The sequence below is a fragment of the Hesperophylax consimilis genome, chromosome 19, assembly GCF_061612785.1.
Source record: "Hesperophylax consimilis isolate HC1 chromosome 19, BYU_Hcon_1.0, whole genome shotgun sequence".
NCBI classification, from domain to species: Eukaryota; Metazoa; Arthropoda; class Insecta; order Trichoptera; family Limnephilidae; genus Hesperophylax; species Hesperophylax consimilis.
Genome location: NC_142854.1, coordinates 31,242,393 through 31,267,617, shown reverse-complemented (window position 1 = coordinate 31,267,617; position 25,225 = coordinate 31,242,393). Strand labels below are relative to the sequence as shown.

Here is a 25,225-nt window from a genome sequence, read left to right as displayed (position 1 = left end):
TCATCAGAAATAATTAAAATAAACCCAATGGAAAGGTCGATTTTCTAAGCCTGCTAGGGCAAAGTCGACCGTAAATCCTTCCCTTACGTTGGGCCGCGCGCCGAATATTGTTTTTACACGATTTCATCACTTATGTCGTTAAGATTCCCTAATCATTTTAAAGATTTAATAAGGCAAATTAAACCGCAGGCCTGTCCAATACACCAGGGTCGCGCGTCGCGAATTTTTGTGCACGGCTCCTTTACTTACTTCGTTAAGTTCTGGCTTTATTTTAGGGTATTGTCTCGTTTAAGGTGTTGTTTAGTCAATTTAACAGGTACTAACTCACGAAGAAGGTAAAGCGTAGCGAACTTCAAAAGCTTTAAAGAAACGTCACTTCAAAAGTAGAAGCGCTTGAATTTAAAAAAATATATTATTAAAAGGTGACAGTTTTTGGAATAATCTCTATTCGTTTAATTTAACACAACTGATATTATTATTAGTGTGTAAACCACACGATACTCCTTTAGAAAGGCGAAGCAATAATTAATCGTTATTATTAATGCAATATAAGAAAATAACTGACAGGACACATCCATAGACAATAGATATATGAAGAACATAAACATCAATAAACACTAAGTAAGCACCGGCATTCCAACCTAACCTAACCTAACCTAACCTAACCAACAATAATCCAACCTAACCTAACCCATAGTAACCCAACCTTTATCCTAACCTTACCTACAATAATCAAACCTAACCTATATCTTTACCTAACCCAACTTATAATAACCCAACCCTTATCCCAACCTAACCTATAATAACCTTAACTTTTTTTATTTTTTTATTTATTTATAAAACAAAACTAAGTACCTTTATTTTATTTTTCGAGTTTGGCCAAAATAATACCTGCCTAGTATTTGCATGGAGTAAATGGTAAAAAATCTAGCCACTCGTATCAGGAATACCAACAAAAGAAAATGTTAACAACAGAATTCTTTCCAGCTGTCATCCCATACGACGAAAGTGAATTTTCAAGATATATAACTACTATTTAAAGGTACAAAAAGTGTGTTTTTTTAAATTTTATATGTTAACATTTAAAGTGGAGTGGGTATCAAAAATAACAATGAGAGAAAATGATGTTAATCGATTCAAACTGCTGTTATTCCACTGTTCTGTTATTCTGCTATTTAAACATAATTTTTCCTACTCAAACAGAAAGCAGAATAGGAATGCAGTTTATCTAGGCGTCAACAAATATGTTTTATTTTAACCCTTATATTCAAAAACCAATATTGTTTTCTTTAACTTTAGGGATACATTTGCAATATTAGGACATGCAATGCAACTAGTCCAAGTAAACCAGAGCTGTCAATAAAATCATAAGCAAATAAATGTAAGTTGATGGTCAAATCGGAAATGAGTCTTCTATATGCTAAATAATTCTTTCATCTCTTAAATTATGGTTCCTTTAGACCTAGTGGATATAAGTGGTGTCCGTGGGTAAATTGCAATTACTTCGCGAGGTTGTTCTATGTGATGGTACAAGAAAAAAAGATGTAAGACTTTTTTAGAAATTACAACTTTTAATGTTTTTTTCTGGTAAAAACGTAAAATTGGTACACCGTGTGGAACTAGCATTACTATTTTGCGATTTTGCTAAATCTACCGTCCTGCGCCCAAAGACTGCCGTTCCGACAATCTATTTACTGCCGCGCTTCTTGTCAATGGCTTTTATTTTATTTGCAAAGGATCTGATAACTTAATACAGTGTTTAACTTTAAAAACTTGATTGTTTTAGTCAAAACTTGTAAATGTAGTGTAACTCAAAATAACATCCTTATTCAGTGCGTGTTTTTTCAAAGACTTAATTTTAACATTGTGTTAATTTGTGTATAATTTTAATAACTGAGACAATACCTGGCTTTACACGTAAAGAACGGACAGACATTAATTAGGTTTACGGTCCACGTGATGTAAATACACAATGGAAGTGGACATTTTGATAATTTGTGATAATAGTCAAAAGCAATGGCATTAGTTAAGTGATTAATAGTGAAATAATGTTATCGTTCAAAGTGCAACAACATTTTGATAATTTAAGTACAGTTCTCTTTTTGAATTTGGTTTAAAACATATATAAGATAGTGTTATCGTTAACGAAAAAAAAAACAAAAAACATAGTGTTATCGTTAACGTCAAACTCAAGGCCTAGTATTATTATTTACAAGCATTTTCAAAAGATAGGGCTAATCACTGCGTTGCCACCCTCGCAGAAGGTCAAAGCGAATTTATCGGGTAAGTTTGTACCTCCACTAAGGATTTTAAGCAGGTCTTTTTGTATTGGAAAAAAATGTTGGAAATTCTGAAAAAATTCGCAAATTCCCGAAGTGAGTGAACTTCATTTTTTTTCCGAAAAATGCTTTTCCAAAAAATGCTTTTACAAAAAATGCTTTAAAAATATTAGTACTACATTTTGGGTCGATTTATATCTACTTTCATATGAACATTATATAAAATGTTGGTGTAGAAAGATTTTTTTATAGGTCCTGTTTATTTTCAGCTAATAAAAATCACAAAAAGGACGCTATCACAGCAGTGCAATGGATCTTCCCAACACAGAGAGTGTTTCCATCAAGACTGAACCATGGACGCAGGAAGAAAGGTCAGGTGAAATGGCGTATACCGATATACAAATAGACCTTCAAGATGTGAAGAAGGAATGTTTGCAGTTTGCCGAGAGTGTTCAGCCAACTAGTAAGTTGCGTTGCGTATTTCACAAAAGTGTTTCAGATGGACGCAGTCAGAACAGCTGCTTGGTTTCTACTTCTCTTCTTGTCACCAATCGGTAATTTCGATTTGACCTTTGAAATTTCGCTTTACATGATTCTGACGAACTCACAAATTTGTAAACTTGTTATGCCCTCAAAAAGTTTAAAGTTTCTAAATATGTTACGAGTTCATAATTTTACAGAAAATATAGTTATAACTTCATATGTACCATCTAGTCATATTTATGAGTTTTCTATTATTTATAAATGGTGCTTTTTTATCTTGATTATAATCTTTGCAGTCGCCCATGGTTTTATGTACCTTTTCTAAACTAGATATTTTGATTTTTATGGAAATTTGTATAAGCTAACCAATCGCAATAGCTTATCAGCAGAAACTTTGTTAAATAAAGTAATTTAATTCAACACTAATCGAAATAATAATCATTTAATAACACCGACCCACGTATTATCAATGTATTGTCGTTTCGTTATTCGAGGAAGCATTAATGTGGAGACTGTACCCATCAAGGCAGAGCCAGGACCCCAAGAAGAAGACGGAGAGAGAATTCTTGATACGGTGATAGACAAAGATCTGCCGGACGTTAAAAAGGAATCCTTGGAACGCTCTGAAAGAGCATCAGGTACACTCGTTTTTTTTTTGTCCGAATATGTTTGAATAATTTTCTGGTTTAATAATAGATGTCTTAGTATTGAGCTTCATTTGACATTTTTTCAGAGATGATAAGGGACCTAAAGATGCAACCTGAAGGAAAATCGCATTCGTGTTCATATTGTAACTACTCTTGCTCACGCAAGTCAAACTTAACATTGCACTTACGCACCCATACTGGAGAAAAACCTTATTTATGTTCCTACTGTAACTATTCTTGCACAACCAAGTCATACTTAACACTGCACTTACGCACCCATACTGGCCTAAAACCTTATCGATGTTCCCATTGTAACTTCTCCTGTTCATATAAATCAAGTTTAGCAATTCACTTACGCACTCATACTGGACTAAAACTTTATTCATGTTCCTACTGTAGCCAATCTTGCTCAAGCAAGTCTAACTTAACTGTGCACTTACGCACCCATACTGGTCTAAAACCTTATTTATGTTCCTACTGCAGCTATTCATGTTCTCAAAGGGGACATTTAAAAATTCACATTCTTACCCATACTGTCGAAAAACCTTATTCATGTTCTCATTGTAACTACTCATGTTCAGACAAATCATGTTTAACAAGGCACTTACCCAGCCACACTAAAGAAAAACCTTATTCATGTTCCCATTGTAACTTCTCATCTTCACGCAAAACAAATTTAACAAGGCACTTACGCACCCTTTCTGGACTAAAACCTAATTCATGTGCCTACTGTAGCTACTTTTGCTCAAGCAAGTCAAACTTAACAGATCACTTACGCACCCATTCTGGTCTTAAACCTTATTTATGTTCCTACTGCAGCTATTCATGTTCTCGAAGAGGACATTTTAAACGTCATATTCTTACCCATACTGGAGAAAAACCTTATTCATGTCACCATTGTAACTACCCCTGTTCATGGAAGTCAAATTTAGCGGTACATTTACGCACACATACTAGACTTATTTAATTTTTTATTTTTTTTCAAAATGAATAATGTACGTTTTATAATTAAGCACCTCTGTAAGCACATTCTTACCCATACTGGAGAAAAAAAAACTCAAACACAAAAATACCAGATTTAACAAGGCACTTTCGCACCCAAACTGAAGAAAAACCTTAACTATTCTCTCATTGTAAATATTTCAGCTCACACAAATCACACTTAACATGGCACTTACGCGCCCGAACAGGAGGAAATTTTTATTCCTGTACCTAATGCAGTTATTCTCACTAACGAAATGGATATTTAAAACGCCACGCACTTAATAATCGTAGAGAAAAACTGACTTGAAATGCTGACTTAAAGATTACATGTTAAAATATGCTAGATTTTTCTGTGCAGTCCATAGCTATCCCTCAAGAAGCTGCAATGATTTTAGGCTTCTTTAGAGAAATTTATCGCCAACACAAAAAAAAACATTTTATAAAAGTTTCAAAATGTTCAATAAGCTCCCTTTAAATGTTACAAAAGCTTAAAGTCATGCAGTTTTTTGTGTTTTGTGTCTTAATGTTCTGAAGTCCAAATATAATTACGTAAAGAATATAATATTACTAAAGCAGTTTTAGAATATATATAGACTAGATATAAAATTTCAAGTTTTAAAACTAAATAGAATATTCTTAACCATATATATTATATTACGTTCACGTGTATTTTTTTAAATCATAATTTTCTAGACTTAATTGTAAAGCTGCATATCTCGACACGGAAATTCTTAGCGAGATGAGAACAGATAAGGTTTTGAATTGACTGCATTATTCGAGAAATAAGAACTTTATAAACACCATGGATATTGAAAACCCATCAATTTATCAAAATGATGCTTTTCAACTTGTACGCCATTTTTGACAGTCATGCAATATTTTTTTCTGTAATCTGAATTTATTTTGTTCGAGTAATAAAGTGTTTAAGTCCAAATAGGGCATGAAAAATAAATATCTTCAGTAAATCGCAATTGGTGTTGTTTTTTAAGATATTAATTTTTGGGGTTCTCGTAGTAATTTATGTGAGACAGAGATTTTTTGTAGGTCACTCTCACATTAAGGACACATGAATTTCATACGAAGGTTTTTCAGCTCTTGACATCTGTCTTCAGTTGTAGATAAGCCTGAAAATTTGGTACATATAAATGTAGTCTTAATAAATAATAGATGGTGATCTTTTAACCAAAATAACGTTTATTGTAGCAGAGCACACACATTACAGCCATTACAGAGACTTATACTTTTGACACCTACTTCCTGTGCATGTAGTGTTACCAACTGAATGTTATTTCATTGCCATATTACAACATCCTCCCTCAATGTAATAACATTCCAATAAATCGTACTAATAACTCTTTTCTCAAAGATTTAGTGAGAATATCCGCTGGTTGTTCGCCAGTTTTTATGTATTTTATATTTATTTTATTATTTTTCACTAGATCTTTGACAAATTGAAAACGAATATCTACGTGCTTCAAACGTTTAATAGATTCTGTAGCTGCAGTCGAGATTGCTGACTGATTATCACAATAAATGTTTACCTGACAAAAATTTTGAAAACCAAAATCATTCAATAAGTTTATCAACCAGCAAGCCTCACCAGCAGCCATACTCATAGCCACATACTCAGACTCAGTTGACGACAGGCTCACAGATGCTTGTTTCTTAGAACTCCACAATATTAAACATTTTGAGAAAAAGAACATATAACCAGAAGTGGACTTTCTATCATTTATATTACCACCCCAATCTGCATCGCTAAAACCCTCTAAACCTACATCTGTGCATCTGTAAATCAACTTATAATGTAATGTATACTTAACATAGCGCAATACCCTTTTTAGAGCAACTTACAATATATTATTTGCACAATATTGATACCTACTTAGCATTGAAACAGCAAAACATAAGTCTGGTCTTGTACCTTGTACAGCATACATTAAACTTCCTATTATCTGCCTACATAATTTTTCAATATTTTTATCTTCCTTTTGATTTTGAAAGATTTTAAAATTAAAATTTTTATCCATCGGTGTAGCCACCGGTTTACAATTTTCTATTTGAAATTTTACAAGAATATTTTCTAAGTAACTTTTCTGACTTAGTTCAGTTATACCAGATTTTAAGTTCTGACTCACATTAATACCTAGAAAATCAGATATACATCCCAAATCCTTCATTTTAAATTCACTATTCAACGCCTTTTTAAGCTGTTTAACTTCACAGTTATTTGTTCCAAAAATTAATAGGTCATCAACATATAACAATACAAAAATTTTATCATTTCCATTATACCTTTTGTATAAACACGAATCACAGCTTGATCTTAGAAAACCCTCTCTAGTCATGACATCATTGAACTTATTATTCCAACACTTAGGAGACATTTTTAAACCATACAGTGATTTGTTTAATTTTACAATATTTTCATTATTAGAATAAGCTCCTTCAGGTAACTGAACATATACCTCATCTTGGATTTCACCATACAAAAACGCACCGGTAACATCCATTTGATAGATTTGCAAGTTTAATTTACTAGCAATAGCAACAAAAAGTCTAAAAGTGGATAATTTTGCTACTGGAGCATAAATGTCTTGATAACTAAACAAATTATCTTGTTCAAACCCCCTAGCAACCAACGGGGCTTTATATTGATTTGGAACTTTAATTTTGAACACCCATTTGCTACTAACAACCTTACTTGGATCTACTGGCTCATTGTACACTTCCCACGTATTGTTTTCTCTCAGTGTTTGCAGCTCTCTCTCAATGGCCTCCTGCCACTTAGAAGCATCAACCCTACTCACAGCGTCTTTGTATGTCATCGGATCAGGATCAACATTAATTTGTACATTGTTGCATTTATAGAAAGAAGTTTGTTTCCTTGTTCTTTTTGATCTCTCACAGTAGGGTGCTAGTGGTTTATCTTCTCTCACTGACTCATTTGAACTCAACTCATCAACACATGGTTCATTATCACTTTCCGATTTGGTTTCATATAGCATATCTTCTTCAGTAGAGATTTTCATACCACCTTCATCTTCCAATGTTCTAATTTCTTCATTTACCATTGTTTTAGTTATCTGTGATGGTTTGTCTTCTAAAGATATTATCTCAATTGATTCCTGGAGTTTATTTTCATTTTCTAAGAAAATTACATTCCTTTTTTTTCTATGGTATTCTTATGTGAAACATATATCCTGTACCCTTTCACATCTTCGCTGCAACCAACCATTAGTCCTTTCTCACCCTTTTTGTCCCATTTTTTTCTTATTTCTTTAGGAATGTGCGCATATACAGGTGTACCAAACACTTTCAATTGACGGATGTCAAAGTTTCTGTTTGTCCATACTTCAAAGGGAGATTTTCCGTTTACTTTGCTTTTTCCAGTCCTATTAAGTACAAAAACTGCAGTATTTACAGCTTCTGCCCATAGTTTTCTTGGTAAACTTTTTGCATGTAGCATTGTCCTTGCAGCCTCCACTAGAGTCCTATTTTCTCTTTCAGCCTTTCCATTTTGCTCTGGAGTATATGGAACAGTCGTTTGATGGGTTATACCACGCTTTGAGAACATTTCTTTCACTTCTTTGTTTATAAATTCCAGTCCATTGTCACTTCGAAAGATTTTAACCTTATTTCCAGTTATATTTTCAGTTTTATTTAGAAAGGCTTCAATACAATTCTTGATGTCGTATTTATTTTTAACAAAATAAACATTTCTAAAATTTGAGTAGTCATCTTTAAACAGAACAAAGTACTTCGACCCTCCTAATGACATTTCTTCCATTGGGCCACACGTATCTGCGTGAATTACTTCACATGTCTTCTTGCTGGTGTAATTACTTTTTGGAAACGGCAATCGGTGAATTTTTCCTTGTAAACAACTTTCACATTTCGGAACTAATGTTTGTTGTGAATCGATGTTGTTTTTCTGTAAAACTTCCTTGACATACTCAAAGTTTTGATGAGCTAATTTTTCTTGCCATAAACTAAAATCATTTAGTTCTGATTTTGCCACAAATGAAGTATTGCATTTAAAACGTAAATCCATATAATAACCGCTTCCGTTTCGTTTTGCTACGGCACAAATATCTCCACCCTTGTAAAATTTGCTAGACTTGTCATCTGTCATCATAACATAACCTTTTTTAATAGCGCGATTGACAGAGAACAGATTAACTTTCAAATCTGGTACGAATAACACATTGTCTATGGTAGTGTCAACCCATTCCGTGTTGTTTTCCACCTGTACCGCCATCTGGCCGCAGCCTAACACACTAATTGACTCGCCATTACCGACTATCACTGATTTATTCAAAATGTCTGTTAAATTTGTAAATAAGGCTTCACAACACATATGTTCATCCGCACCGGCGTCTACGAGCCACTTAGAATCTTGATAATTGTCGTAAATTTTATTTAATACGACAAACGCATTACTTTTCTTTGTGTTGTATTTACTTGAGTCTTTATTTTTATTAAACCAGCACTGCGATTTATAATGTCCAATCATGCCACAATAATAACACTTGTCATTTTTGTTTTCTTCATTGTTTTTTTTATTTTTCCTACATTCGCTCTGGAAATGTCCGATTTTTCCACACTTAAAACACTTTCCATTTTTTTATTTTTTATTACGAAAGCTGACGATGATGGGGTTTGTTGAAGTTCATCATTCTTTTCAATAAATCTTTCTTCCTCCATCAACAACCTGGGCACGAGTTTTCCAAGGTTTGTTTGTCATCAGGGGCAGATTCCCAAGCCGAAACAAAATGTTTATATTCTTCTGGCAGCGACATGAGTATTTTAGTTATAACAAATTTCTCAGAAATTTCTCCTCCCAATTGTTTTAACTGGTTCTGTAATTCTTGTATTTTTGATAAAAATGCAGACATTTCTGTTCCTTTTTCATATTTGTACTGAAAAAATCGCTGTTGTACAATATGAATGCTGGTCTCCGTTTTTTGTTTATACACACTCTGCAACTTCTTCCACATTTCCGCTGAAGTAGAACATGATCTAATGTGTAACATAACATTTTCTGTCATCTTTGTGACTATTAAGGACTGAGCCTTTGCATCCTTGTTTTCCCAAATAATTTTCTGTGCACTTTCTTCAGGTTTTGTACTCCGACCTTCCACTATATCCAGCCATCCTTGTCCACGTAACAATACTGCAGTCTGGAACTTCCACACATTCCAGTTTCTTGACCCCTCCAATTTTAACATGTTCTGATTGCCTTCCATCATTACAAGATGTTTTTCCTCTTTTCACATGTGACTGGGCCCATAACCTGTAGTCTTGATAAATAATAGATGGTGATCTTTTTACCAAAATAACGTTTATTGTAGCAGAGCACACACATTACAGCCATTACAGAGACTTATACTTTTGACACGTACTTCCTGTACATGTAGTGTTACCAACTGAATGTTATTTCATTGCCATATTACAACAATAAATATACCTCGATTACGACCATTACATGTGACTCCTTCTCCTGGCATAGAAACATCACCAGACAGATTGACGTGTTATTTGTACGATGTAATATTGTCTAATGGTTTTTGGTTACAAGTGATCTTATATTCTACGACTGTTTGTTACACTTCGAATAGCCTTGAAAACCATTTGAAACCGTCACGTCCAACTTCGTTTTCTCATAGAAAAAAATGTTGTGGTTGAACGCTCAGATCTCATTTAGTAAAATTTAATAATAGGTTCGCATCTGTGTATAGAGAAATGATATCATTTTCTAACTAAGTAACTGACCATCACGCCCTTTTTCACTGCAGAGGTAGGCAGAGAAGACGGATCGCTAAACAACTCGGTCATATTCAATGTTTGTTTAAGTTTTAAATGTATTTTCTGCATTTTGAAACTTAATTTGTGATTGTACATTTTGAATCAGGGTGTAGTGGTCAGTGATATTTGGTTGGTGTACGATCGGTGGGTAGTTTTTGTTAGTTTCAATCATGATGTGGTCTATGCAAGTCTAAGTGGGTGTTAATTTTTTAGTATTGCATTCTCTTCTGGTAGAAGAAGCAAATAATCATGTGACTGCGGGTGCTGCTTATCAATGTCAAGGATGTTTATGTCTCCAATTATATACAGGTTACTGATATCTCGTACTTGGGTAAGTAGGAGTCTAGTGATTCCGGAAAAGGTGATATGTTGGAGGTCGCAGGAGATCTGTAGATTGCAAAAATGCTAGAATGATGATGTAATTTTATTTTGATACAATTTGCATCGTGCAAGTCAATCCAACATCGAAACCGTAATAATAACGAAAATATAGTTGCAAATCTTCTTTGGTTTGTCTTCAATATTCGGCTGGCCGTCTTGTTGCACATTTAAAGTGTGTCTTGTGCTAATAAATTTATTTGGGTTTCTTGTTTCTGATATCTTGGTGAAATAAAAAAATAATAATTGTCTATGTTCGCGCAATATCGTTTTAATTCTTTCTTCTGTACTTGTAGAAATTACGTTGTCAAGGTTATATCTAAAATCTGTCTCAATATTTGCCTCAATATGGTTAAATAGTTGACAAACTTTTTTCTCACAAAAAGCTCGGAGTTATCAATCTAGTGAGTGATTTTCTTAACAGTACACGTCAGGGGGGTATAACTCCGCTTCAAAACGTCAACACAAACCGTAGACATGGTAAAAATCTATGTTTGTGACGTCACCGATGCAAATTTATTTTGTTTCTCGCTCACTATCATAAGTCCCAGAAAGGGAGGCTTCGCTATCCTTGTAATGTAACGCGTGCTCCCTGACATTTCCGCTTCCTGAAAAAAAATGTAAGCAAATTCTGGTCTGACGGACGCCATTATCAGTTTATGTTATAACATTGTGCAAACATTTAATATTTTCAAATATCTGGTTGTATGAAACTAAAAATGCCTACCGATAAAGTTCTTAAAAGTTAAAGTTGTGTAAAAGGATGTACTGACAGAGACTCTAGCTCTAGAGCAGTGGTTCTTAACCTGGATTCTATCGAACCCCAGGGGTTCGGTGAGTCAGTCTCGGGGGTTCGGTGGAGGTCAACACCCCCGACTTATATGATTCGTGGTGACACGCCCCGCTTGTCCATCATTGGCTGCAGGTGACCACGCATTGCGATTATTGGTCAAGATGGCAGCCCAAAAATGACCATAGACATTTTATACGGACAATAGACATTTTAGAGTCTATAGTCTAGTCGATACGAGTTTCCAACCATAACCTCTGAGAATTGATTTCGGGAAGTGTGTCGGAGATATTAGGAATATTTTAATTCATTGATTTTCCAATCCTAGCTCACTATGCATCAGTTTGTGGGTCTCATTTCATTATAATAATAAAGTAATTAGACGCCAATACAGCTAAACAATAGGTTGAATTGTTGTTTGCATTATGGACACTAATTTACAATTGCGTTGTATGTTGAAAGAATATTACTATTATTTAAAACAGCTAGTTATATATTGTTACATTACTTCATGGTTCACCTTCTAAATGTGTTTTGTGCTTATGTTATTGTTTTTCGTGTTTATATTTAAAAAATAAAAAATTTGTATATGAAATTACGAGTTTGTTTTTCAGCTTCTGACAAAACGCTGTCCTGAAAAAAATGAGCTGTAAAGAAAGACACTTTAAAGCTCATTTTCTTCCTTAGGACAGCGCTATGTCTGATGGGACCTTGTGGTCTTGGGTGACATTTTACTTATGATTTAAGTAAGCCATTCAAGCCTGGTACACACGCAAAGCTCACATCAACAGATAATATAAAGCACAATAGCGCTCGCCATACAATCCCATACAGACCCGACACACGTAAAAAGATAACGCGCTATAAGTGTGGTTCTGAACTTCGCTAACCGAATTTATTTTACGTAACCGCTCCCGACGCGATATTTGAAAAGTTTTGCGTCCCCCTCTCCGCCGTAAAAAGGAGAGGGGGTCATTTTAATTACGGAGCTACCAACTAAGTTCCGTGTTCCCTTTGACAGCCATGACATAAGCAGCCTAATAATGCATTTCTTATTTATTATGTTAGCTCATATCGTCATGTGTGCTAGTAAATTTAGAAACATAAAAGACGTGCTCAAGCTGTCAGTAAGTAAAGTTGTCACTTTGACAGATGAAATTATGTTCCTCGGCCGCTCTCGAATTCAACTGACCCCCTCTCCTACCACAGGAAGAAATATTTGATAGCGTCGTGTGTCGGTAGAAAAGATGATGCGCTGTACATTAACTTTTGATGTGAGCTTTGCGTGTGTACCACGCTTTACGCTACGGTCTACCGGAGAGGTCGCCTTTGAAGGTCTGCCTGCGCAGGTCAACCTTACGTCGGTAGCGTGTATGGGGACGTTCCGGTGTACCGGAGCGGTCTTCAGTTCATTCTATTTGCGATGGCATCGATTGCAGACGATGACGTGTTGACGTTGATAGGCCTTGCGTTAATTTTGATGAAAAAAGATAAAACAGTGAGAAAGAAGCGAACAAAGTGGTGTAAGCATTGGTTATTGAAAAGGAAAACGTATTGAATGAATTAAAATTTGAACCTGAAGATTTTAAAAACTATCTCAGAATGCACGAGAACACATACCTAAAATTACTTGCAATGGTTACACCAATGATCAAAAAAGACACAGTTATGAGAAATAATATATTATCAGTTACTTTAAGATTTGACGCGACCTGCGCAGGCGACCGTAATACATGCACACACACGCAGGTACACCGTACGGTGTTGCCCGAAAGAATTGATTTTCGATTTTGCTCCGGTCGCCTGCGCAGGTTAAAAAAACTGCACAGGTCTATTCCCACACACGCTCCGGTCTGCCTGCACAGGCATTCCTGCACAGGTGGACCTCTCCGGTGGACCGTAGTGTGTATGGCCGCCTTTAGGCTAATGAATTGGGTATTCAGTAGGTTCCGAAGCAAAATTATATTGTCTATGGTTTCGTCTTTTTTTTAAATTTCATCTATCCTTTGTCGATGGTGTGTTGTGACGTCAACGATGCGTGGTGTCTTAAAATTGGTCAGATCTAAGGTTAAAAATTGACCAAAACCAATGTATGGAAAGAGGGTAGAGTTATCAATCCATAGATAGTTTATTTATGTGTACACGCAAAGGAACCGGATTCTTGTAACTTCGACAGGAATATCGATCATCTCTTGTGCGTATGTCAAATTAATGTCAGTCAATATTTGGCGCGATTTGGCGTCTTCGTCTCCTGTCGTTTATTGTCGCCGGTAATTATTGCCTCGTTTTACTAAAGTAATTTCGTGTAAACAAGACAATAAAGGTGTCAAATTTATAGCACTTCAGATTATTTCAATAACCAACACATTTAAAGCAAAGTTTTTATTATTGGCAAGTTTAAAATTTTCTATTGACGTTTCTTCACTGCTTTGGAAGTGACCGCCGCACTTCGCCTTTACGTAAGTAGGTTCTAGTTACATTGACGAAATATCCTCAACTCCTTAATAAGTATTTGTTTATTGTAGTAATATATCCCTTAACATTTGATTGATCAGTTTTTACAGCATTCGTATTATAACATATTGAGTTACCCAACACTAGCAGGTAAACACGTGTCGACACGGAAGATAGTACATAAGCTTGTTTATTATTGACTTACATCCGCTGTCACACAGTAAAATCTAAACGATTAGTGATATTTAATTTTTATTCGCGTTATAAACAATCCTCACAGTCAAGTCTGAAATGATCGGTTAATTAATTCTTTCATCTCTTAATTCAAGGTTCCAATATACCTAGCTAAAGGTTTGTGGTTAATATACAGGTTGTCTGGGAGTAAAGTTCAATAACTTCGCGGGTGATTCTACGTGATGGTACTAGTCAAAGAGGTGTAAGACTTTTTTTGAAATTCCCACTTTTAATTCTTCTTTTCAGGCAAAAAAGGAAAATTGATCCGTATTGTGGGACTGGCATTATTATTTTGCGCTCTTGCTAAATCTACCGTCTTGGTCCCAATGGCTGTCGTTCTGTCAGTCTATTTATTGCAGTGCTTTGGGTCAATTACTTTTATTTTATTCGCAAATGATCTGTTAATTTATTTAATCGGGCAGTGTTTAACTTTAAAAACTTGATTGTTTTAATCAAAACTTGTTAACCTAGTGTGTCTTTATCTAGTTTTCATTTTCATAAGACTTACTTAGAAAGAACATATTTATTTAGTGCGTGTTTTTCCCAAGACTTCATAATTTTAATAAGTGTGAAAACACCTGGCTTTACCCACAAATAACGGGCAGACGTTCTTTAGGTTTACGGGTTACATGATGTAAATACACATCGAAAGTGGACATTTATAAAAATTTGTTAAAATAGACAAAAGCTATAACATTAGTTAAGTGATTAACAGTTAAATAATTTTACCGTCAAAAATTTTGGGTCGACTTACACTTTATTTTTATTTGAACATTATATAAAATGTAAGTGAAGAGATGTTCTTTTATAGGTCTTGTTTATTTTCAGCTGATAACAATTACCATCACAAAACAGGACGCCCTCACAGCAGTGCCATGGATCTTCCCAACACAGAGAGTGTTTCCATCAAGACTGAACCATGGTCGCAGGAAGAAGGCGAATGTGAAATGGCGTATACAGATATACAAATAGACCTTCAAGATGTGAAGAACGAATGTTTGAAGAATGCCGAGAGTGTTCAGCCAACTAGTAAGTTGCATTACGTATATCACAAAGGTTTTTCAGATGGACGCAGTCAGGACAGCTGGCTAACGAACTCAGAAATTTGTTAACTTTTTAAGCCCTCAAACAGTTCAAAATTTAAATATGTTACATAATTTTACGGAATATTTAGAAATCATTTAACATGTACCATCATAATAAAGCTAGGCTATTGTGTATGGTGTTATTTTAAGTTATATAAATGTTTATGTTAAGTCAAAGTTTTCAGTTTATATTTTCAGTGGGTTTTTACAGATGAAGTAAAAAATATTGAATTGTTATTTATATTTATCATACAAATATAATGAATTAAACTATTTTACTACAAGTTTAAGTGCTCCATTGTTTTTTTTTTCATTTTCGAGTTTGGGGTATTGACGTTTCTACGAGTTTTCTATTATTTATAAATGGTTCTATTTTATCTTGATAATCTTTGAAAATTTGCTATGTTGCATGGTATAAGTATAATGCAATGACTTTTCTGACTTCACATTCTTTTTTAAGGAATTGTTCACACTATTTATATTTATAATATTAATGTAATTAATAATAATGAATTAAACTATTTTACTACAAGTTCAAGTGCTGCATTGTGATTTTCATTTTCGACTTTGAGGTATTGACATTTCTATGAGTTTTCTAATATTTATAAATGGTGCTAATTTATCTTGATTATCTTTGAAAATTTGATATATTGCATGGTAAAAATATAATGCATTTAGTTTTCTGACTTCACATTCTTTTTTGAAGAATTGTACACACTATGCCTGGGTGGAACCCAAACGAGATATCAACTCAGCCACCGACCACTCATGTGTTTTTTTGTTAGTTTTAATAGTTAAAATTATTTTCAGATCTTTTTATCCACACACAAAAAGGTTCCTCTGGGTAATCAGTAATCAGTAATGAAGGAATTCCTTAGATTATACCTCTTTATAGAATTGTATTTAACTGATACTGAATAACCGTGTATTCCAGCAGTTTTAAAATTTTCACTTCCTTCTATATAAAAATACCTGATTTGTAATTTGGTCACCAATTATAAACCGAAGATTTTCTTTCTTTTATTTTTTAACCGTTATTTTGTCTACGTTGGGAGGTGGGTCTAGCTGCCCCCTACCTAAATAAAGGTATATCATATCGCCCCTGGTATGATGTACCTTTTCTATATTAGATATTTTGATTTTTATGGAAATTTGTTCCCGCTAACCAATCGCAAGTAGCTTATCAGCAAGAATTTTGCTAAAGAATTCAAAACTAAATCTAAATAATGATCATTTAACAGCAACGACCCACGAAGAATTTTTAATGTAAATTTAGCATGTCTTTACTCGTATAATCGTTTTGTTATTTCAGGTAGCATTAATGTGGAGACTGCACCCATCAAGACAGAATCAGGACCCCGAGATGACGATGGAGGGGAAATTCCTTATACAGTGATAGACATAGATCTGCAGGACATTAAAAAGGAATCCTTGGAACGCTCTGAAAGAGCATCAGGTACGATCGATTTTTGTTTGTCCGAATTTGTTATAATAATTTTCTGATTTAATTATAGATATCTAAGTATTGAACTTCTTTTGACATTTTTTCAGAGATGATAACGGACCTAAAGATGCAACCTGAAGGAAAATTGCATTCATGTTCACATTGTTACTACTCTTGCTCAAGCAAGTCATACTTAACAGTGCACTTACGCAGCCACACAAAAGAAAAACCTTATTCATGTTCCCATTGTAACTTCTCCTGTTCACAAAAACCAAATTTAGCAAGGCACTTACGCACCCATACTGGACTAAAACCTTATTCATGTTCCTACTGTAGCTACTCTTGCTCAAGTAAGTCATACTTAACAGAGCACGTACGCACTCATACTGGACTAAAACCTTATTCATGTTCCTACTGTAGCTACTCTTGCTCAAGTAAGTCATACTTAACAAAGCACTTACGCACCCATACTGGTCTGAAACCTTATCCATGTTCCCATTGTAACTTCTCCTGTTCATTCAAATCGAGTTTAGCAAGGCACTTACGCACCCATACTGGTCTCAAACCTTATTTATGTTCCTACTGCAGCTATTCATCTTCTGAAAGGGGAAATTTAAAAATTCACATTCTCACCCATACTGGCGAAAAACCTTATTCATGTTCTCATTGTAACTACTCATTTTCAGTCAAATCACGTTTAACAAAGCACTTACGCAGCCACACTAAAGAAAAACCTTATTCATGTTCCCATTGTAAATTCTCATCTTCACGCAAAACAAATTTAAAGGGGCACTTACGCACCCATTCTGGACTAAAACCTTATTTATGTTCCTACTGCAGCTATTCATGTTCTCTAAGGGGACATTTAAAAACTCACATTCTTACCCATACTGGAGAAAAACCTCATTCATGTTCTCACTGTTACTACTCTTGTTCAGATAAATCAAATTTAACAAGGCACTTACGCATCCACACCGGAGAAAAACCTTATTCATGTTCCTACTGTAGCTACTCTTGCTCAAGCAAGTCACACTTAACAGTGCATTTACGCACCCATACTGGTCTAAAACCTTATCGATGTTCCCATTGTAACTTCTCCTTTTCACGAAAAACAAATTTAACAAGGCACTTACGCACTCATACTGAACTAAAATCTTAATCTTGTTTCTACTGTAGCTACTCTTGCTCAATCAAATCAAGCTTAACAGTGCACTTACGCACCCATACTGGTCTAAAACTGTTAATATTCTGGCCGAGATTTACAGATATTTGTATTAAGTACACTGTTTGATTCTTATAATGTTATATTGTAACAACGAGTATTTTACAGAGTTTACTTTCTAACTAGAGCTGTCGACAGAGAGAGCCAAACTATCTACTACAGTGGGTAATATAGGTGATTATATCTCACTCATCTTCTGTCTCTGCCATATATACTACGAAAGTCAAAGCAGACTCTAAAACCTTTCCCACAACCTTCCCTACTTAATTTAACTTCCTCTCCCTAGCTACATATTTCATGTACAAACTTATAAGATAAAATTATACAATAAAACACACAATAAATTTTTCTCGAATGTCTTTTTCTTTTTTCTTATCTTCTCTTCTCCTCTCTCTTCACTCCTTCCGGATCTATGGAGAGCCGATCACCTCGGCCGCAGACGTTCTTGCCATGGGTTGGATCTGAAACATGGCGCGCAAGAATCAGAGATACTCCTATTGCGTAACATCCCTGAAAGGTTATATAATATATCGTCGCCGTAGATGCCAAGAGAGTCAAGCCACAAAACCAGAAAGCTGAGAAAACGGCCCTCAAAGATTTTTGGCTACAAAAAAATCACATTTTTTTGTCATAACTTTTTTGTTTTTAAAGATAGAAGAGTGTAATTTTAGACATAGATATTTTGTGATGTTATCTTTTTATTAGTTAGATTGAATAAATGTAAAAAACAGTATTATAAAAGTTATTTGGGTTATATCTCTTGACCACTGAATATTGAAATAAACAGATGGTACATTTGTGTGGTAGTCAAAAGAGTTAAGCCTCTTACGCCTGTTGACTACTGAGAATTTGCGGACAAATTACTAACTTTTTTTGGACTATACTCTAAACTCTAAAGGAAAGTCTATTAACTATCTAACCACCGCGCTGTTTCTCTAAGGGTTGAGCAGAGAGGATGGACCGCCAAACAGAGCTTGGCACTGCTTGCTTCATTCACATTCATACATAACCCTTCAGTTATTCTGACTCATGGCACGGCCCGACAATAGTATCTGGTTCACTTAATCGCGCCAAGTTTTTCTCAGGAGTCCTCCTACATGTCATTGTTCATCCACTCTACATGCTTCGTTATTCCGATCACACGCTCAAACCATCCTTTTCTTAATTTTTCTCATCACGCTTACATTATTTGCAAATTACCACATTTTTCACACAATAAAAACATGGTTTTACCACACATACACCTCAGAGATCTTATTTGTCCAAAATTCATTCAGACAAGATTTGAGATTTTCACGACCAAAAGTATTAGCGATTGATTTTTGGGGTATTATGCCGTGTTGTGCTACGACCTTCTTCAATGTGTCGAACAGCGTTAGTGTCCATTATTAGAAGAAGGTAGCGCAATACGGCATAAAACCCAAAATAAATCAGGCTAATCTATCATTCTACGCTCATAGTATACTTCCTCTGCCAGTTCTATGCCTCATTGCCATACACATTAAGATTGGTATCAGCATTCCATTTTTTGCATTTTAAGTCTGTGAATGTACTACTGTATCATCCCTTAAAATTTGGTCCATAGTCAAGCAATCTATCGTATGGTTACTATGTTTATACCTGTTGAAATAAAGTTGGCTGAGGTACATAAAAAAAATTAATACAAAGTTAGATTCTGAAGAAAATATTTATTACAAAAATGTTATAATAATTTTTAAATTCCATCTTCTCCGTCACTCTCCGAGCCATCATTCTCCCGAGATGGACCGTCCTCAGGCTGCAAATTTTTATAAAAATCATGATAGGTGGACGGAATGCTGCCTTTATCACACAATTTGAGTAGGTCCTTTAATTTGTCTTGGCCTATTTTTGGCTTTGAAAAATACAGTCTTTCTACTTCTACGCTTGCACAGGATAACGTTCGAAGCCGTCTTCGCTGAATGTTAAGGGTATCAAAGTCATTTCGGCTCAATTGATACTTATAAAAAACAGTAGTGGGTTCACCTTTTCGGTATTGAAACCACTTTACTTTGAGCCACTTTAATTTGTCTCCATTTTCTGATATATTTTTGTTTGTCATAACTTTATTGCTGTATTTTTTATAGTTAAGGAAGTCAGCATAATCCATTTCCACAACCTTGTGGTATGGTTTAGAAGTTTTTGCAGTACGGGCAACAACGTACCATCCATCTGGTGTGAACACGTCTATTTTTCTTCCTCGGGCCTCTATTGTGGAGTGCACAGAATCGCACTCCATCTCTGAGTGCCCTGATTCCATAAATTTTTGATTGATGACGTCAATCGGCAGCTGTTCCACTGCACGTAGGAACATAGCGGATACTACTGAGTTCCGATTTTGACCAGAAGCCGTGTCCGAGTACAGCGTCACTACTTTTTTGGGGCCTAATGACACCAAGAGGTTCCACAGACACGTAGCGATCTCCGAAGCACCCTTTGTGCCCACACCTTCGTGCCACATGTAATTCGTTGCTTGTCTGGAAGCCAGCTCATACACCGTGAAGTTATACGTTTTTAATTTTTTTGTATAATATAACTGTCCCACTTGTAAGCTCGGAGTCAATAATATTTTTTCCAGATCCATAGTGAAGCAACTGATGCTAGGATCATTCATAGCTTGGGCTTTGTCAATTTGTTTGTGTTCCCTTGCTTCTGTTTTTCTTGTTAAATGAAGATTAAATTGATCTTCGTCTCTTGACTTCTCTTCGTCAGACTTATTTTTGTACTGCGTACAAAAATCACACTGATCCTTTTTTGGTGTGTGAAATCCATAATTGAATTCTGTCACAAATATTTGTTTGTAGAAGCCGAGCTTTTCTGGTACCACGTTACGTTCTTTACAATACTCAACATAGTCTAAGTAAATTCTTGTCTCGCTCAAACCAGATGGCAAGTATTTTCTTTTACTGCTGCTCCGACAGTAATGCGAGGCAACTACGGGCAATGACTTGATGTGGTCCCTGATTATATTCCTAACTTCCTCGGATTTTTTGTTTGGCGGTTCCTTGCGACCTCTCTGATCTATTTCAGTGACACCTGAAGGAGTCAACTTTTTCATTGCACTTTCAACTTTTGTTCCCGAGATGACAAAGGTGGCCAAAAAAAATTTTTTGCACACTTGGACTCTCTCTCCATTTAACATTACCGTATATTCGAATGTATGTTGTCGTTTGATGGTGTCTCCACTACGGTATCGTCGTTTTACTGGAATACAATTTACATTGCCACCAATGAAGGCCCATCTCGCTCTGTCGGAATCCAGACTCAGATAGTCAGCCAACATTTGCTCCTGTTGAGATTTTCCTATTTTGGATGCGCAATTATAATGGCATTTACAGCTAACATCTCTAATTGTCCTTGCTTGAACTGTCTTTCCGGATCTGCTTTGGTATTCTTTACCTGCCATTCTCAATATCTTTTGGGAATTCCGTTTCCATTGGTTTGGGGTTCTCTTGCGTTTCCTACTTAAATCATCTGTCTGTTGGTTGCTTTCCAATATTTCAGAAATGGATGTTCCTGAGGCATTAACGTGGTGTTGATTTGAATGTTCTTGCCTGTTATTGTCTTCATTTTCGGAAAGGTTCACGTTCAAGTCTGTAAAACCGAACAAAGTGGTTTATTTCTTTGAAACACTGAAATAATTATTGAATTTTACAAGCAAATGATTCGCTGATAATCACAGGTTTTACAAGCCAACATAACAACTAGTATGCAGTAGTATTGTTAACAAATAAAAATACTGACCTCCCACATGCGTGCTTGGAGCGAAGCTTCGGAGCTCTGCGTATAATGCTGGGACAGCAATCTCATCCGGAACTTGCATGCCACCGTTCTGGCTGTGTTCTGCACATCCAGCTTGCACACCATTTAGAGGAGAGCCTGTAAAACAAAACAAAGTAGTTTACTTCTTTGAAACACCGAGATAAACATTGAATTTTACAAGCAAATGCTTCTCTGATAGTCACAGGTTTTACACAGCCAACATAATAACTAGTATGCATTAGTATTAATAACAAATAAAAATACTGACCTCCCGCATGCGTGCTTGAAGCGAAGCTTCGGAGCTCTGCGTATAATGCTGGGACAGCAATCTCATCCGGAACTTGCATGCCACCGTTCTGGCTGTGTTCTGCACATCCAGCTTGCACACCATTTAGAGGAGAGCCTGTAAAACAAAACAAAGTAGTTTACTTCTTTGAAACACCGAGATAAACATTGAATTTTACAAGCAAATGCTTCTCTGATAGTCACAGGTTTTACACAGCCAACATAATAACTAGTATGCATTAGTATTAATAACAAATAAAAATACTGACCTCCCGCATGCGTGCTTGAAGCGAAGCTTCGGAGCTCTGCGTATAATGCTGGGACAGCAATCTCATCCGGAACTTGCATGCCACCGTTCTGGCTGTGTTCTGCACATCCAGCTTGCACACCATTTAGAGGAGAGCCTGTAAAACAAAACAAAGTAGTTTACTTCTTTGAAACACCGAGATAAACATTGAATTTTACAAGCAAATGCTTCTCTGATAGTCACAGGTTTTACACAGCCAACATAATAACTAGTATGCATTAGTATTAATAACAAATAAAAATACTGACCTCCCGCATGCGTGCTTGAAGCGAAGCTTCGGAGCTCTGCGTATAATGCTGGGACAGCAATTTCATCCGGAACTTGCATGCCACCGTTCTGGCTGTGTTCTGCACATCCAGCTTGCACACCATTTAGAGGAGAGCCTGTAAAACAAAACAAAGTAGTTTACTTCTTTGAAACACCGAGATAAACATTGAATTTTACAAGCAAATGCTTCTCTGATAGTCACAGGTTTTACACAGCCAACATAATAACTAGTATGCATATTGTATTGATAACAAATAAAAATACTAACCTCCCACATACATGCTTCGAGAGACGTCCAGATTTTGCATGTTCAGGTCGTGTTCTGCACGTCCAGCTTGTACAGCATTCCCCTCAGAATCTACAAAACAAGTAAAACTGTCAGATTGTCGCATTGTTTTCAAACAATCGGAATCAACATTTTTAACTAGATTCTTACCTTTGAGGTTATGTTGATCCTGTGGATTTAAAACTGCTGCATCCATTTGTTTAGCACGTGAAGAACTCATTAGGTTCTGTGGATTAGCAGCTTTAGTTGATGCAATCATTTGTTTGCCACGTGAAGATTCCAATATGTTATGTCGAACCGGTGGATTTAAAGCAGCTCTGGCTGCTGCAACCATTTGTTTTCCGCGTGAATGATTCATTTCTTATCACTGTTTCACTAAATAAAGTTGAAAGTACAAACGTTTGTAGGCACAAAACGAAATAAAGCACAGAATCGCTGAACGAACCGAACTGATGTTGTATTAAAATAACACTGACCGACGCACTGAACACTGAACTGACAGTTCGCGATTCGCGATACTGTCGTGGGCGCAGACGTATGTGCAAGCGTGAACAAACCGACACGATAGGCATTTTGCTGAGTTAGAGGAAGACAACACTATAAATCATTGTCGAATGTGAGTAGAGGTGCGCACGCTTTCGAGAGAAGTTTGTGTTGCCAATGGCGTCAAGCCACGCATAAAATTAAATTATTGGGAAGTCAAAAGATCTATGTGGCTTGTCGTCATAGACTGCTTTAACTTGTGTAAAATTATTCGAAAGTCAAAAGTCTATGCGGCTTGTAGTTTTTGACTGCTTTGATTGTTTTCATCGATGTGTGTTAGATCTATTGGCAAATTTCAAAATACTCAATAACGGAGTGTTTTATGGCTTAAATCTTTTGACCACGGCAACTTTGAAGGTTTTCAAACACTTCTGCATACTTAACTCATTTTCGCCAAATTTGTGGCTTGACTCTCTTGACATCTACGGCGACGATATTTTAGTTGAATTTAATAATAGGTTCGCATCTGTGTATAGAGTCATGATATCATTTTCTAACTAAGTTAATGACCATCACGCCGTTTCGCCGCAGGGGTTGGCAGAGAGGACGGATCGCCAAACAACTCGGTCTTGACACACACTCCTTGCCTCATTCACATTAATACTTCGTCTCATTATATTTTTTTCCGTTTCTATTATTTCGACTTTTTACCATTATTGTGTTATGCCTTTGTTAGTTCTTTGATTATTTGCCATATTTGTTTTGGGTCATTATTTGATTCAACTTTTTTTTCCAATAATTTTCTTTGAAGGTTCTGTTGAATTAGAGCATAATTTCCTGTATATTTGGTGATATGGTGACGAGGATAATCAAAAAAATTTTGTCAAAGTTAAATGAGTTTAATATTAAAATTAATGTATGTGTAAAATATATGTGTCAAAATGTGAATTGGTAAAAAAAAAAAAAAAAAGTTTGTATCTTCTTTTGAATTTTTAGATTTTACTTTGTCAGGTCAAGGCAAAAGTACGTCCTTGTCGAAAGTTGAGAAAATTAAGTCTACTGGGTGTCCAGAAAATGTTACTCAACTAAAACCGTATTTGTCGATGTTGAATTTTTTTTTTGTATTTTTATATTTTGTATTACCCTAAAAAAAGTGCTATGTGCCGTTAAAGTTAAGGGAGATGATTATAATTTTATGGGAAATTTATACGGGAATAGGAAATTTCAAATATTGATGTCATTCAAGTCTATGATTTTGTATAGAACTGAGAAAATGCGAGAATTGTTGAGGGAAAGTAAATAAGGAATACTAAGGGGAGATTGGTAGGTGACTTTTAGAAGTAAACGATAAATGCCTTTGAAAGATGAATGATTTGTACAATGAAAGAAAACATGATCAAGAGTCTCATTTTCCATGCCACACTGGCAGAGTGGACTATCTAGGACCCGGATTTTAAACAAATGGGATGCAATGGAGCAATGACCAATTCTCATTCTCGAGATACAGGATATAAATCTTTTGATTTTTTCTTGCCATGGAACCAAGGTTTACTTGGAATATGATTTTGTATTCCAGCATAAAAAGCACCAGTTCGGGTTTTCGTATTAGTCCAATTTTCTTCCCAGGACCGAATCATGTTGGATTTAAGAATTGGGATGACGTCAGAGATAGGAATTCTAAAATCTAAAGGATTAGAGCCAGACATTGTTCCAAGTTTAGCTAGAGAATCGGCTTTCTCGTTACCCTCAATTCCTAAATGGCCAGGGACCCAAACCAATATTGTCTCGAAATATTATTATTTTAAAGATTTAAGGGTGTTTCTGATATTATAAATAATATAATCTTCTGGTTTATGGATATTTCAGGAAATTTTCAACACTGCGCTTGGTGAGTCAGTGCACAGTAAGGCTCGTCGTATATTGAAAAGCTGGATTTGACTCAAAGCTTGTTCAATTGCGAAGCATTCTGCAGTAAATATAGAAATTTCTTTAGGCAATTTATAAGACAT

The 25,225-nt window shown here is 35.5% G+C and overlaps 2 protein-coding genes across 5 annotated transcripts in view; one reads left to right on the top strand and one right to left on the bottom strand.

The window, feature by feature from the left end:
* The window catches only part of LOC149415140 (uncharacterized), a 32,351-nt gene extending 14,606 nt beyond the window's left edge, over positions 1–17,745 (top strand). The window contains exons 7-9 of the mRNA XM_089643013.1: positions 16,455–16,598; positions 16,955–17,086; positions 17,525–17,745. Of these exons, the coding sequence (XP_089499139.1) occupies positions 16,455–16,598; positions 16,955–17,086; positions 17,525–17,745 (497 nt within the window). The remainder of the gene's footprint in view (positions 1–16,454; positions 16,599–16,954; positions 17,087–17,524) is intronic.
* A 1,731-nt stretch (positions 17,746–19,476) lies between these two features.
* On the bottom strand, positions 19,477–23,712 carry LOC149415139 (uncharacterized). Of its 4 annotated transcripts, none has more exons than XM_089643124.1 (4): positions 22,429–23,712; positions 21,857–22,277; positions 21,571–21,705; positions 19,477–21,420 (listed from the first exon to the last, which is right to left on the bottom strand). In XM_089643124.1, exons 2-4 carry the CDS (start codon positions 21,933–21,935, stop codon positions 19,523–19,525), a joined length of 2,112 nt encoding a protein of 703 aa, XP_089499250.1. In that variant the 5' UTR covers positions 21,936–22,277; positions 22,429–23,712; the 3' UTR covers positions 19,477–19,522. The 4 variants fall into 4 exon arrangements, with proteins under 4 accessions (XP_089499250.1, XP_089499251.1, XP_089499252.1 ...); XM_089643125.1 differs by having other exon boundaries at positions 21,857–22,563; positions 22,716–23,712; XM_089643126.1 differs by having other exon boundaries at positions 21,857–22,805; positions 22,884–23,712.
* Between the last annotated feature and the right edge of the window lie 1,513 nt (positions 23,713–25,225).

Excerpts from the sequence above, each read along its gene's own strand:
- LOC149415139 (XM_089643124.1), bottom strand. The coding sequence starts at position 21,935 with ATGCAAGTTCCGGATGAGATTGCTGTCCCAGCATTATACGCAGAGCTC. Across the intron at positions 21,706-21,856 it reads TTCAAGCACGCATGCGGGAG|GCTCTCCTCTAAATGGTGTG; the intron begins GTCAGTATTTTT and ends TTTGTTTTACAG. Across the intron at positions 21,421-21,570 it reads TCCAAGCACGCATGTGGGAG|ACTTGAACGTGAACCTTTCC; the intron begins GTCAGTATTTTT and ends TCGGTTTTACAG.